Source organism: Patella vulgata, chromosome 5 (assembly GCF_932274485.2).
Source record: "Patella vulgata chromosome 5, xgPatVulg1.2, whole genome shotgun sequence".
NCBI lineage: Eukaryota > Metazoa > Mollusca > Gastropoda > Patellidae > Patella > Patella vulgata.
This window is the reverse complement of record NC_065883.2, coordinates 16447102-16463246: the sequence shown is the minus strand read 5'-3', so window position 1 is coordinate 16463246 and position 16145 is coordinate 16447102. Positions and strand designations below refer to the sequence as shown.

At 34.2% G+C, this 16145-nt stretch overlaps 1 protein-coding gene across 1 annotated transcript in view; it reads right to left on the bottom strand.

Annotated features, from left to right (window-relative positions):
- Positions 1–16145, bottom strand: part of LOC126820901 (CCAAT/enhancer-binding protein zeta) — a 32278-nt gene that overhangs the window by 10887 nt on the left and 5246 nt on the right. Inside the window, exons 10-22 of the mRNA XM_050549076.2 lie at positions 15999–16042; positions 15426–15510; positions 14507–14591; positions 14051–14147; positions 12628–12712; positions 11483–11597; positions 10267–10408; positions 9625–9705; positions 8235–8282; positions 7272–7425; positions 4941–5083; positions 4473–4578; positions 3376–3520 (exon numbers count right to left, since the gene is read on the bottom strand). Coding sequence (XP_050405033.1) covers positions 3376–3520; positions 4473–4578; positions 4941–5083; positions 7272–7425; positions 8235–8282; positions 9625–9705; positions 10267–10408; positions 11483–11597; positions 12628–12712; positions 14051–14147; positions 14507–14591; positions 15426–15510; positions 15999–16042 — 1330 coding nt within the window. The remainder of the gene's footprint in view (positions 1–3375; positions 3521–4472; positions 4579–4940; positions 5084–7271; positions 7426–8234; positions 8283–9624; positions 9706–10266; positions 10409–11482; positions 11598–12627; positions 12713–14050; positions 14148–14506; positions 14592–15425; positions 15511–15998; positions 16043–16145) is intronic.

Below are 16145 nucleotides of genomic sequence, written 5' to 3'. Positions count from 1 at the left end.
TGCTGAGTTTTTAGTTGTAGAAAAATATATATTGCAAAACATCAATCAAAATGAGATGCTTTTTAAAAGATATTCAATGCCATTAATGCCAATAATTTTCTGATATCCCAAATACGGATTTCTTTGATTAATTTCCTAATACCTTATCTTCTTATATATATAATACTTACAAGTAACCTGATCAATTGTCATTAAGGTATTTACATAAGAAAAAAATTGGCGTTAAGAAAAAGTAGCTTTCAGTAGGATCTTTTAAAGCTTTTTTGATTATCAAAGAGAATTCTTCAGTAAATTGATACCAGTAAGCCATAGTATAAAATAAAGTTATGTTATGCGACATCCTAGATAAAAACAAGCTGTTTGTCAGTGTGGAGAAGTAGTGTGGAGAAGTGGAGTGGAGTGGGGTTAGGGGTTGGGAGTTGGGGGGTGGGGGGTGGGGTCAATTTTTGGCTGGTTTAGAAACATCTGGAACCAGAATCAATGTAAATAGACAATGAACTAAGGTATCAGACTATGTCGATGACTAACAATGTAGATTATGATGCCCTTCATGAAAGTTTATGTAGGTCATGTGTACTCCAATAAACATTACAGATTTGGAATAGACTTCACCTCGACTCCCCCAAATTAAGACACTGTTCCATTGTTAGGAAATGCAGGTTACACCACTTGGTGGGTCAAATGAAACAGATGGATTTTCCTGAGTACCTGGGCAACCAAATACATCTACCTATGAAAGATATGATTTAAATTTGCGAAAAGCACATTACTGACATTGGACGGTAAAATTCTTTGTCCACTTTAACAGTTTTATAGTGCGTGTACAGAAATAGTGACAACAGATTAAATTTTTTCTGAAAAGTAACTTTTTTTGAATATAATTTTGATTCTTTCAAACAAATATAATAACTGGCTACTCGATCCTAGTGCACAAGTTGATATCATTGTTAATAAAATCAGATATCCAAAAAAGTGAAGAAAACAAACTTTCCATTACGGTATCAAAGGATGAAAATAATAAAATTACAAGAGAAGTAATTTTATATCTAATTTGAAATGGATTTTATGCAACAAGAACCACACAGAGATTAATGAGGTTTTCAAAGCTGTATTTTCTGTTGATTGGCAAGTGAAGACAGTGACTCGGAATCCTTTGAAATAAAAGACAAAACAAAAAATTTTTTATAATCACATCTAATGTAATGTTAAGAATTGGAGTTTTAAGGAGTGAAAGGGTGTGTCTAATGGGTACATGGAATAAAATAGCATTTTAAAATATATGAACCACTCTGGAAGGGTATGTGTAATAGTTGAACGGAAAAAACTAGCATATTAAAAATAAATATATAAATAAACCAGTCTTGAAGGGTGTGTGTAATGGGTACATGGAATAATGTACATGTAGCATATTAAAATATATAAATAAACCAGTCTTGAAGGGTGTGTGTAATGGGGACATGAATAACCTAGCATATAAAAATATATGCACCACTCTAGAAGGGTATGTGTCATGGGTACATGGAATAATCTAGAATATAAAATATATGAACCACCCTTATGTGTACTTGGAATAACCTAGCATATAAAACTATTTGCACTACTCTAGAAGGGTATATGTAATGGGTACATGGAATAACCTAGTATATAAAAATATATTAACCATCCTTTAATGGTTACATGGAATAACCTAGCATATAAAAATATATTAACCATCCTTTAATGGTTACATGGAATAACCTAGCATATAAAATATATGAACCACTTTTATGTGTAATGGTTACTTGGAATAACTCTAGAAGGGTATTTGTGTAATGGATACATGAAATAACCTAGCACATAGAAACATGAACCACCCTTATATGCAATGGTTAATGGAAGAATCCAATATATAAAATGTATGAACTATCAGTACTCGTAAGTTAGAGAATCAAGTAAAAATATGAACAGAATATTAAATCCATAGGAACCAGCGGCTGCCAGGCAGGGTATGCCCACATTTTCGAGAGATGGATAGAGAACTAGCCAAAAATAAAGTGATTTTTCGTACAATCAAGGGCCATAATTGAGGAAATTACAATTCGATATGCGCAAACATCGAAAAGAACCAAGATCTTTGGGTTATAAACTTACATTTCAAGTTTCAAGAAAATCGGATAAAAATTGTTACCTCTATAGGGTCCACAACCTTGATATACCATATTTTTTTGCTATTTGAGAACGATGGTCGGCCATTTTTTCTGTCAGTTTTGGGACGATTTTCATGAAATTTGAACGCAGCTGTCCTTAGGGTGTAACGGTGATATACTAAAACGTTTTTTTTAAATCGGATAAAAATTATGACCTCTATAGGGTCCACAAGCTAAAAACAGGATTTTTCGTACAATCAGGGGCCATAATTCAGGAAGTTACGGTCCGATATGCGCGAATATCGAAAGGAACCGAGATCTTTGGGTTATAAACTTACATTTCAAGTTTCAACCTCTACAGTGTTCACAAGCCAAAAACGTGATTTTTCGTACAATCAGGGGCCATAATCCATGAAGTTACAGTCCGATAGATGCCAATATCGAAAGGAACCGAGATCTTAGGGTGATAAACCTATATTTCAAGTTTCATTGAAATCGGATAAAAATTGTGACCTGTAGACTGTTCACAAACAATTGTAGAATGTGATGCTTGAATCATTTCAAAATGGATTATAACATTAGCCCCTACAGCTTCCAAAAGATTATTAAGTGTGACCAAGCCAATAGATAAATAGAAATTGTGATAAATGAGATTTTTGGTTTAATGCACATTCTGTATAATGGACATAAACACTGTGTATACATTTCCAGCCATGAAGCAGCATCCACTAGGATTTCAAAAGGATCAAGGGTCATAACTCTGCAAGCGATTATCAGAAGTCATTGAAATTTGACATTGACGAATGTAGATAATGAGAACATATATTGTTCTAAATTGTCTTATTACCAAAATTCTAAATGGTAACTTAAACAATAAGACAAGTATTTAGTTATTATGTGAGAGGAAATTAAGGATATTCCATTCATTTAGAATTAAACAATATAAGAGTAAGGTTATAATGCAAGAGGAAATTAAGGATATTCAATTCATTTAGAATTGTAAACAATATAAGAGTAAGGTTATTATGACAGAGGAAATTAAGGATATTCAATTCAGTCAACACAATTATTGTAACTTTAACAATAAGATAAGGCTTTTATGTGAATGGAAATTAAACCAATTAATTCAATTCATTTATTCACAATTATTGTATTCACGATAATTGAAATAAGTTATGTTTTTTAGATAAGTTATGGTATTTGGAAAGTTATTATATTTGGTTAAGTTATTGTTTTAGTGTCTACTGACCTGTAGAAGAATTTTTCATCAGCAGGAATTCTCTTTTCACCTTTTGCTAAATAAGCTGCTTCATTTACTCGTAACTTTCTAACACCAGATGGTAGAGATGGCTTTAATCGAAATCTACTCACAGTTTTACTCTTACCACCAGATTCTAAATACACACAAAATTGAAATTATAACATTCTAATTTAAATCATCTTTTTCTTTTTTTTTCTTTCTAATAATATAATATAACATGTAGGCCTACAATAATACCAAAAAATTCTTAATTTCTAATTTTCTAATTAGTCAGTTTGTTCATTCTTGAGGCTTAATGACCCCTTCCACCTAGGGTTATATCACAGATAAGTAGTTAGTCAGACTCTTTTAAAACTAATATAGTGATATCTGGGCAGGGATGGCCAACCTTTTACATACCCTGTGCCAATTTATTCACACACCATAGAAATCTTGTATACTATTGACTTAATAATAATCGCAAAAAATAATGAGTAGGCTTATAGCCTTAGTTTATTATCATCACAGGGATGCAATGTGCAACTTGGAATCGTTCAATGAGCCACATGAGGCGCATTCATCAGAGTTTGGTTATTCTTGTGTTAGAGGGACTCCAGCAACAGCTTAATGATAGGTGTAATAAATTACACACAGAAACCAAATACATGGTATAAACCGGGTCTTGCTGTGTATAACATCTAAAGACGCTCCATTCAGAGCAGATAGCTACTGTCTGAACCATCGTAAATTTTAAACAGATTTCTTCAATTAGTTGTGCAATGGATTTTATTGAACGGGAGCTGATTTCAAACACACAGGTATGTTTATAATAACCGAAGTTAAGTAGCTTGTTCATAATCGAAGAAATCTATTTAAAATTTACGATGGTTCAGGCAGTAGCTTATGATTTGATATATATCAGAATGAAGAAGTGAAATGGTCCCTTTTTTTTAACTGGTGGTATTTTTTATTTATGTATGTATTTATCTACCGTAAACATAGAAATACTTGTACTTTATCTACTTTAATTCATACATATACATAAGTTATTTCACCTACCCTCTTAATAATTTCTTTTTTTGAAATAACTGTATCAATGTATTTACCTTTATCATCTTCAAGTTTTTTAGGATTTTTATAAACAAATCTTTCTAGAAATCTGATTAATGTAAAATCTTGTAATGGATCCCCACTGTATGTAATCTTTACACCCTGAAATAATATAGCATAATTTTATATAAATGAATTGAGTTAATATATAGCTTAAATACCTTTTTAAATAAGTTAAGTTAATATATAGAATAAATACTTATTTAAATAAGTTATGTTAATATATAGCTTATATAGCTTAAATACTTATTGCAATTTACAAAGATTTCTATCACATACATCATATATGTACCACAATAAACTTAAAAAAAACCAAAAACATTCTGGTCCAAAAACTTTTTCTCCGCTAAATTACTTTTTTAAACAATATTTTATTCAGATTTGTATCTGAATAGGGATTGGGGAACAGGCATAGCCTATATTGGACCCCTGTAGACATTACTCACAAAAAACATGGACTTTACCTTTAAGATGTTTTTCGTAAATACCACAACAGACGGATGAAAATGCTTGGTGAGTTTTTTAAGTTCCCAGATACAGGCGGTATCAGCACGACAATATAATGGATTACGATGAAATGGATCGTAGGCTAAATTATCCGATTTAGCTGAAATGACATATATAATTTATGAGTTTATAACTTAACCCACATATTGTTATAAATATAAAGAATTTGGGGACCTTTCGGGACTAAATCTTATGAAATTGTATAGCCATTCTTTGCGAAAGTTCCTAAGCGTGAATCCATTTCTTGAGCTATTTATGAATAGAATAATAGATGCCATTTCTCTTGGGAAGGCTATCTAAATTGAACAATTGTGGGATCATAATCCGTTAAATATAAACAAAACTTAAACAAGAGAAGTCTTGATGGGACTACTACCCCTCATGTAGTAATATTACTATGTACAGACAGAATCACAACATTTCCCATTGATTCACATTTTTACAGCTCAACCATTTAGCACTAGGGCTCCTTAGACTGCCTTAGTCACACTGCCTCCCAAAAAATAGTACATACTGTACTATGACACAAGAGGGATATTTACATTTCTTGGTGATTTGAAACGGTTTAAGGAACAGTAGTTTCGAGTGGTTTATGGCTAAATTTGTTTAAGGAACTGGTGTCAATATTTACAAGTACCAAGTGTTAAAGGATTTAGAGGAGTAATGATCACAAGTAATGAGGTAGTATCAATGAGTGTTAACCATGTGTTCAACGTCGGCCGTATATGCCGGTCGAGACCTACGGCTATGGAAAATGACCGTTCCTAGATCTGACCTAACGGTCATTTTGCACGCCGTAAAGAGGGTCTTTTTTTTTAAAAAAAAAAAACAATTTCAAACATGGCTACGATCGACCTTCACTGTGTAACTATACAAGAATGCACGTCGTCTAGAAGCCAATCTCGTGATTGGTGTTATAGAGTTGTATATATAGTCGTCAACAGATTATACTGAGTGTTGTGTTGATAATTAATGATGAGTGTCTGGTAGTAGAACAATAAATGTTAATTGGTAAGTGGGAATCTAATCAACGGTGTGAAGCGGCCCATTGTTAATCATTCAAGTATTGTCCACGTGTCAAGAATTTTCAACAACAAAGCTGTTTACCGCTATTACGGTCAGGCACAATGTAAACAAGGTTATTATGATCTTCGAAAAAGAGCAATTGATATGAAGTATTGCTCTTCGAATCCAACCAACTGTCATATAAAATAAAAAAAAAGCATAGAAATTACGTAAGTCCTCAACAACGTACGTGTTGGGAGAAAAATGCATTTAAAAATGTTTATAGCGGTATTACGGCCTTGTGGAAATTGTTGAAATAAAATCTAGAGATTAGTTAACTTGCTTACCGAACAATTAAGAAAAATACGTATTCCAGTTCTATTGTGCAGCAATATTGATAATTCCACGTGTAGAAGAAATGTCGTGTATATACGGTTACTATTATACACGACCATATTCAAGGGGGCGCTAGTGTCGCTAGCCGTGAAGTTAGTTATCCGTTAGTCATTTAGTTATACATTATTAGGATTCACATATACGTCACAATTCTGCGGCCCGTAATTCCGTAAGAGATGGTCTAAAACCAAAAAAATGTGAGATATATGCCATGGATAATTATATATTTATCTTCATTTCAAAGTTATTGTATTACAACTCAAAATTATCCAGGTCAGTGTGTTTTCTATAGAGCATGTGTTAATTACGTGTGAGCTACTGAAATGGTTTTTCTCCGGCCAATTCAACTATTTCGTTATTTAAGTAGCCAAAACGGCATATTTAATTATTAAATAATTATCATGAGCCTTACTAATATTTCATTTTTAAGTCAAATATATTTTTTTTTGTGCACCCCATGGTGACAAAGTGGTATAGACACGTGAATTCACAATACCCTACCATGAATAAAAAACATGAAATATGAATTTACTTTGAAAAGTTTTCGTGCGTTATCAAAAATGACCGGCAGTGGAAATTTTGAAGTGGAAGCCCTGGTGTAACGGCCCTGGTGTAACGGCCACTCAACACAAACTAGGTCATTTCGGGACTAACATATGGTTCAATTTTATTTCCATAATTCGCTTAGTGAGTAGGGGTCTTTAGCAGTGGGAGGACCCGGAGAAAACCCACGAGGTTGGACAGGCGACCCTACTCCTTGTCACGTACAACCGAGGAATCGAAACCAAGCCAGTTGACTCAATGACAGACTTTATGATACAGCACGCACATGCTAACCATTCAGCCAGCCAAACCCCAACAATGCATATTATTTCTAAACAACATACCATTCAAATTTTTTCGATGAATCCAGGATGACTGTTGATCACCTAGATCCACTTCCCCCTCAGATAATGCTGCCTCACTGTCACTATGGTAACGAGTTGTTTTAAATTCTTCAGGTTCAGGCAAATCTTCAAAATGTTCTTCTTCATCAGAATCCTACAAGAAAGATATTATACAGTAAATGAAACTGATCCAAATGTGTTAATAATAGGATGAACACCCTGTCTTGTTCATGAAACCCATTACTACACTTACAATACAAAAGCAATGAATTGAACAGAAAACATCTAACAATAGAATGTACAGGAATGTTAAATTTGTAATAAAGGGCATTAAGAATTTGAAGATATTGAACAGACAACAGGAAATTTGCAGTGATTTGCCCATACAATTACATTACCTGTGTTCAAATTAGATTGTATGGAACAAATTTGTGACATATTTTGACAATATACAAAATTTGTATAAGGTTTATATCTTAGTCATATAAATACTATGGGTAGGTCCGTGGTTATTTTGAGAGAGAGAGAGAGAGTTTAACGTCCACTCGACACAAACTAGGTTATTTCAGGACTAACATATGGTTCAACCTTATTTCAATAATTCGCTTGCACGTAGGGGTCTTTAGCAGTGGTAGGAAACCACAGACCCCAGAGACAACCCAAGAGGTTGGACAGGCGACCCTACTCACTGTCACATACAACTGTGGAATCGAAACCATGCCAGTTGACTCAATGACAGACCTCATGATACAGCGGGGACGTGCTAACCATTCAGCCATTCAACCCCTCATGCTAAAAAGTGATTTTCTGATTATAAGAACTGGACAGATAATTGTTGTTAAAGATACAAGTCAGAAATAAAACAAAGAATTCTATGACATGAATATGATGTACTGTAGTTTAAGTAGGAAAACAACAGACGGTAGTTTTAGCAAGAAAAGATAACTAAGCTATAAAACTTACATCACCAGTACTGTGTAGATTTAATAAACCAGGTTTATCTTGTACAATCTGAAAGTAAAATTATTACAAGATTTTCAATTTACATCTAACAGTAATCTTCTATAAAACCAGACATTAAAGTCCCATAATGTGACCTGAAAACCGTTGAGAGAAATATGTTTGAAATCAATGTAACTTGGAAGCGGTTGACATTACTGTGTATTAAAATTAATATGAGGTCAAAGCAGTTGACATTACTGTGTATTAAAATTTATGGGACTTGAAGATGGTTAACATCAATATGTATTTAAATCAATGCAACATGAATGTGGTTGACATAAATGTGAATTGAAATTAATGTGAATCTAAGGTGGTTGCCATAAATGTTTATTGAAATTAATGTGACTTTAAGGAGTTTGAAATAAATGTGTATTGAAATTAATGTGAATTTAAAGTGGTTGACATAAATATGTATTGAAATTAAGTGTTGACATAAAAATTGTGTAATTTTTTTAAGCTGAACAATGAAGTAGAGAGAGAGAGAGAGAGAGAAATAGGGTTTAAGTCCACTCCACACAAACTAGGTCATTTCGGGACTAACATATGGTTTAATTCTATTTCAATAATTCGCTTGCGCGTAGGGGTCTTTAGCAATGGGAGGAAACCGGAGGACCCGGAGGACCCGGAGAAAACCCACGAGGTTGTCACGTACAACCGGGGATTCGAAAACCACGCCAGTCGACTCAATGACAGACTTTATGATACAGCGCGTGCACGCTAACCATTCAGCCATCCACCCCCCCTGAACAATGAAGTAATATACTAGTTTAACCAACAGATAGTAATTACAACCTTGTAATTAGCCCATCAACTATTGTTGATTAGTTTGTTGCTTTGAGCGGGGTTTTTTTTTTTTTTTTTGACAACAATGTTGGTTAATTTGTATAACTACCTAATTTTGTTGTTAAAGAAGAGAAATGTGTATTGAAATATAATAATTCTCGTGTTTGGTTGTATTTAATGAATTCAATTTGTGCTGCATTAATTTGTTTTACAGTGAAGTATTAGGACAAGAGATTATTTACAAGCATAAATCAGCTTAAAATATATTGGGATGCAATGAAAATGAACCACTGATTTGACTGGAAGTGCTGCAAGGCATAATGCAGCTGACATGTAATATCAGTTGGACTGACCTAGCTTTTTAAAAGCCTCATTCTATAACACCATGTGACTTTCAACAGTCACAGTCGATTTAAATTTTTTGCATTTGAGAGAATTGATCTGTGGTGTGTTTACGTGATGGTGAAAACATCATTCCCATGTGTATTTGCTGTTATCTGATGTAGCTACATTCTGAATCGCTTGATTAAAATATCAGTATATAAAAAAGACAGTATATTATGCTTACCTCTGAAACTAATATCAAAGCACCACATACAAACTGTGCTGACTGATACGAACACACTTGTAAAAGACGCTTTAAAAAAGCCTGAAACAGACAAACATTTCTTCATAACTAATAATTAACAGGGTGTAATAATCACAAAGTAATGGTAGTTTAGTTCTATTTTTAACAACGTACTGAACATCAAGAATCAAACCAGTATTTACTTATATTTCTTTTACATGAACTATAAATATAAATAAGCAGCGGAAAACAACGACAACTCTCGTAAAGTAGGTCTTATGTAGCTGGAGACTAGTAGTAGGAGGAGATTTAAGCTGGGATCTCAGCGATACATAAGGGGTTTAGGAAGGCGACGAAAGACACCACTTGTCCGAAACGTTTACACCAATAAATTTGTTTATTACTACCAAGGAGTTCGTCTATTACTACCAAGGAGTTCGTCTAATCTTCTCTGGTTATAGGGGTAGCTTCTCATTATCAATATAAATGCATTGACAGTCGTGCAACTGTTGATCGAATTTAAAAACACACCACAGCACTGTTGTAAGGCCAAAAGAATTTTCAGGGAACACTGCATGGGATATGTCTGTCTTCATTAGCCCAGTTGGTGTAGAAAAGTAGGATACTAAACCACATATTTACCTTTATTCTCTTAGTAGCAACATCACTACGCATTGCTTTATATAACAGATTTAAAAACATGGTTTGTTTAGAGGAAGACTTCAGTTCTGGATCTGCTAGCTTACGATACAAAGCTACATAAAAACGATCGGATACACTTTCACTAAAAAAAAATAAATCAACAATTACACTATAACCTCAGAATGTAAAAGATAACTTTTTAAAAATACCTTTAAATAAGATACATATTGATTGATACACAAGATAATAAATACATAGAGTTTGTAAACGGCTAATCCTCTATTAATAATAAGTCGATGGTTAGGATGAATTACCAATTTGACACCGATAACACTAGATACATACAAATGAAATGAAATAGGGTTTAACGTTCAACTCTACTGCACCAAATGCACTAATGAAATAAAATAAAATAGGGTTTAACGTCATACTGTTCTGCTCCGAACTTGGCTAATGAAGACGGGTAAATGCCATACAGTGTGCTATGAGGGAAATTTTGCCCGGACAGTGGCACCACGGCCTACTCTTATATCAAATTCCAACTGTCAAGGGATCTTTTACGGTCACACCAATGTGTACACAGGACCTTGTTTTTTTGTCCCATCTAAACGACTAGACAGCTGTCCTTGTCAGGAGCTCCGTCCTGCATCACTGACAAGGGGGAACCACGCCGGAAAATCTGGATGAACTTTCTTGGCCAAAGCAGGGATTGAACACCCGACCTCCCGGCTAGCGAGCTAGCCCCCCACCCCCCTGCGCTAATGAAAAAGGGTATGCCTTGTACAAATGACCTTGTTTTTTTGGTCGCATCCGAATGACTAAACATTATTCCTCAGCAGGCCCTCTGTCCTTCTTCACCTGACAAGGGAAAACCACTCTAGAAAATCCTGAGGATCTGTCTTGGCGAACATTATGAAGGGGAAACCATGCTGGAAAATCCTTGCTGGATCTTTCTCAACCAACACCAGGATTGAACCCAGGACCTGGTTAGTCAGTCAACGCCTTACTCTCTGAACAACCGTGGCCCCCGTAATAAAACATAGGTTAAACTAAAAAAACATGCTACATTGATATGTATGTATAAAATGTTTTAGGGATTTAATTAGTTGATAAATTGAAGAAAATGGCTGCACGCATGCTACAGTCGTGTTAAATTACTGTCTTAAAAATTTTCTTTATATGTTCTAATTAATGGTCAAAATATAAATATTCTTACGCTGCATCCATTATCTGATATAATAACATCAAAGCTTGTAAACCAGTATTAAAATTAACCATATGTACAACTTTATGTAGATTATTCATCTGTTCACTTATATAGCTTTGATCAACTGAAAATAAGATAAATCTATTAGAATACCTAAATATAACTTAAAATATCATGAATAAGTAAATACAGACTAAAACATGATCGCTATAATAATAATTTAATTAATTGGCAGTGGCTATTGTTACGACGAGTTGTAAAAATAGTCATCAGGCTATTGTTACGACGATGCTTTCACAGCCCTCCATCGGCGAAGTTAAAAACTGAATAGTCGTAAAAATAGTCCTAACCCTAACCATCTCTTAATTGCTGATTTCAGTTCTGAAAATGTTGAAAATACTGCTCATTTTTCAAAGCTGGTGTAGGTGAGATTGGCAGTCATTTTGGAATTCGTTCTAAACTTGGCTCAAACTCTTCAAACAATAGCCACTTTGTAATTAATTTGATAACATGGCTAAAATCCAACAATTACATGGAAATGAAATGAAATGAAATGGGGTTTAACGTCCTACTGTTCTGCTCCTAATCTGGGCTAATGAAGAGGGGCATACGCCATACAGTGTGCTATGAGGGAAATTTTGCCCGGGGCAGCTGCGCTACGGCCTACTCTTATATCGAATTCCAACTGCCAAGGGATCTTTTACGTGCACGCCAATGTGTACACGGGACTTCGGTTTTTCGTCCCATCCGAACGACTAGACAGCTGTCCTTGTCAGGCCCTCCGTCCTGCATCACTGACAAGGAGGAAACCACGTCGGAAAATCGTGATGAACTTTCTCGGCCAATGTAGCCCGACCTCCAGGCTAGCGAGCCAGCGTCTTACCCACTTAGCCATGTGATCCCCCAAACCAAGAATTACATGGACAGGTAGTATGTTAATATATTTAATCAAAACAACAAATAAAACTAAATGGAAGTTTTGCTTTTCGTATGTTCACTATAAAATTCATTAATAGTTTTAAGTATATAAGTATATTACCTTTAGCATAAGGATAAGCTCTATTAACACCAGTTAATAATGCACACATCAACAAATAAAACTAAATGGAAATTAGGTTCACTATAAAAGTCATTAATAGTGTTATGTATATTACCTTTAGCGTAAGGATAAGCTCTATTAACACCAGTTAATAATACACACATCATCTTATTATCAACTTCTCTCTTTTTTACATACATCTGTAATAAATATCAATTATATTGTTCATGTAAGATACTTAAGACAGCTTGTCTAGCATGGTAATAAATGAAATAAAAGGAGGGTTTGATATCCTACTGTTCTAGTCCAACTGAGCTAATAAAGACAAACATTTACCCATACTGTGTTCTATACAGGAATTTTTCACGTACAGTGGCACTACTACTTAGTCTTATTATTGTAAAACCAACTGTTAAAGATTCTTTTATGTGCACAAGACCTCGATTTTCTGTACCATCCGAATGACTAGATACTGTTCCTTGCAAGGTAATAAACCCCATGAAGCTATATATGATCACTGTTGTATAGGAAATAAATCAATAGGGGCTTAACATTTTTATTCCTAACTCAAATTGATCACGGCTGATCTGCAACTCAGTAATGATTCTGTCTCTTTCGCAAGCTTTTCTGAATAATGGCAATCTATACTAATATTTGTGACTGTCGTTTGTTTGTCTGTTTGTCTGTCTGTTCGGGGTTGGCGGCTACACTAGGTCTGCCCCGAGTCTGAAATTTGGGGTATAGGGGTAGCTTGGACCGGGGAGTAACATAGGCCAGGTGGCGTTAGTCTACCACTTCCGTTTTCGGGGTTATGACCCCGAGCGAAGCCGAGCATTCTTCTAGTAACTCATAAAAACATGTTGATGACCAACAGTCATGGGTGACAACAATATCAACCCACATTCCAATATAGATGTAACAAACTGAGCAACAGAAAGATCTCACAATAATAAGCATGAAAGATATATGTACCTATATAAAAATATCTAATCCTCAAGTGGCATTAAGTGATTTAGCACAAGAAACATTAATATTTAACAATATAGACTGTATGGCTTATTTTAATGGCATTACTATCACCTCTTATTGCATTACTATCACTTTTTATTGCATTACCATTACCTTTTATTGCATTACTATCACTTTTTATTGCATTACTATCTCTTTTTATTGCATTACTATTCCCTTTGTTGCATTACTATCACTACTATCACCTTTAATTGCACTACTATCACGTTTTATTGCATTACTTCATATATATTACCTATCACTTTACCAGCTATCATTTGTGTGTGATATCAACAATGGTGGAAGAGGAGTGTAAGTCTCATGAATGAACTAAAAAATGAACAAACTAAGGAATGAGTCATAAAAGAACGCTTGTAGTAACGTCTTGCTATATTTATAACAAACTAATGATTGTATTCCATATAAATAGTTGTTGTATTTTATGAAATACATGTGCAGAAATTAATGGTGGGTTCACTTGTTAGGTCATTCCTGAGTATTTAAATTTGAATTAATGTTATAAAACTTACTGTAAAGAAGGAGAAGTAGAGGTCTATAAGCTTCATAGCTAATTCTTTATCATCAAGATCTAAAACAATCTGACTTAAAAAACACATAGCATAGTACCTGAAACAAAACAAGTTTACTTTATTATACTATATTAATAAATCATAAATTGGTATATCTTAACGGTTTAACGTTCACTCGACACAAAATAGGTCATTTTGGGACTAACATATGGTTCAATTTTATTCCAATAATTTGCTTACGCGTAGGGTTCTTTAGCTGTGGGAGGAAACCGGAGAACCCGCGAAAACCCACGAGGTTGGACAGTTTGTGGCATGGATGTAAAGATTCCAAACTGTACAGTGACTCTAGAAATTAGGTTTCTTCACACAATATTCATTGTCTTGATTTCAAAGTTTTGTGTCTGTTATATTATTATTATTGTTTTGTTGAAGAGAAGACAATATGATAGTACTTACTGTGCTTTACTACATATATTAGGTCTATATAGTAGTCTCTCTACTTCCTGTATAACAACCATAGTCATTCTACTATGTTGCTCAACTAGTAAATAAAACAATAATAGTATCATAGGGATGAATTGAAATGAAATTGGGTTTAACGTCCACTCAACAAAAACCAGGTCATTTCGGGACTGACATATAGTGAAATTTTATTTCAATAATTAACTTTTGCGTAGGGGCCTTAGCAGTGGGAGTAAAAAGGAGGACCCAGATAAAACCCACAAGGTTGGACAGGCAACCCTACTTCTCATCACATACAAGCGGGGAATCAAAACCATGCTCCTTGACTCAAAGACAGGCCTTCTGATCCAAGGTGCACTTGCTAACCATTCAGCAAACACCGAAAAGGGGTTTAACATCCTACTGTTATGCAACAATCAGGCTACTGAAGATGTGCATACACCATGCAGTGTTCTATCAGGGAAATATTGCAGGTCAATGTGTAAAACGGACCTCAGACCTGAAAAACTTGAGTGTTCCTTGCAACATTGAAAATGGGAAAGTACGCTGGAAATATCCCATGGTAGTTTCTCAGCCAATGATGAGGTCGAACTCTGGACCTCCTGTTTAGCCAGCCAGCATCTTACTCACTGAGTCGTAGTGGTTCTCATAGTATAATAGGGATGATTATTTGAATAATATTTAAAGAAAAAACAGAAAGGGCCTTATTTAGAACTGGTTAGATACATGAGGGAGCTTTGGAGATGGGTATCTGGTTTTAATCAATCGAACATTACCACAACTGACAATCTGTTGTGATGCACATTTAGGCAAACACCTGAAATTATTTGTCGGTGATCGAAAACCACTCATAAATAATTTTTGGTAATGGCGTTATAATTTACGAATAATCAAATCAATATGATTTTTTTACCTAATTTACTAAGATGATGAGCTGCTCTAGATGCTAATTTATAATCAGGATCTCCCAGTTTATTTACCAACATTGGTAATAATATCTACAAATATATAAAAGATAGGTTGCCAGGCAATGAAACATACACCCACAGCAGCTAAGTCATCAGCAAGTCCATAACGGTTGTCATATTTTATTCTTTTGTTGAAACTGAGAGCACTTAAAATACAAGACTGATAACTCTCATAGTAATTATCGGAAATTATTGAAAGTCAATAGGATTCTTTGTCTCATGAACATTGTGCATAAATTTTGAGTCAAATGGATTACTTTAGCCTCTAGAAGGACAGACATGGACGACGCATAAATATGGCAATTAACTATGTATTCATTAATTTCATACTGATGAAATGAATTTATTTTGATTAGGTATGTAAAATTAAATAATCATTTAAAAAGAGTATATTTGACTTTTCTTAACGTTTAACATCTTAGGCATAAACATTCATGTCCCTGGATGATTTCCAATAACATAAGCGAGAAAAGCTACTAGATGTTTTATTTAATGATACAATGTAAATAAAAACTTACATTTTCTTGTTCTGGTTTATTACTTAATAGTTTAAACATAGAAGCTGAAAGACAAGTAAATATATCCATACAATATTATGCGGTGAATGCAAAATTGTAATGGGACTACTTTCATTTTATGCTAAAAATATCTTCATTTCAGTATGA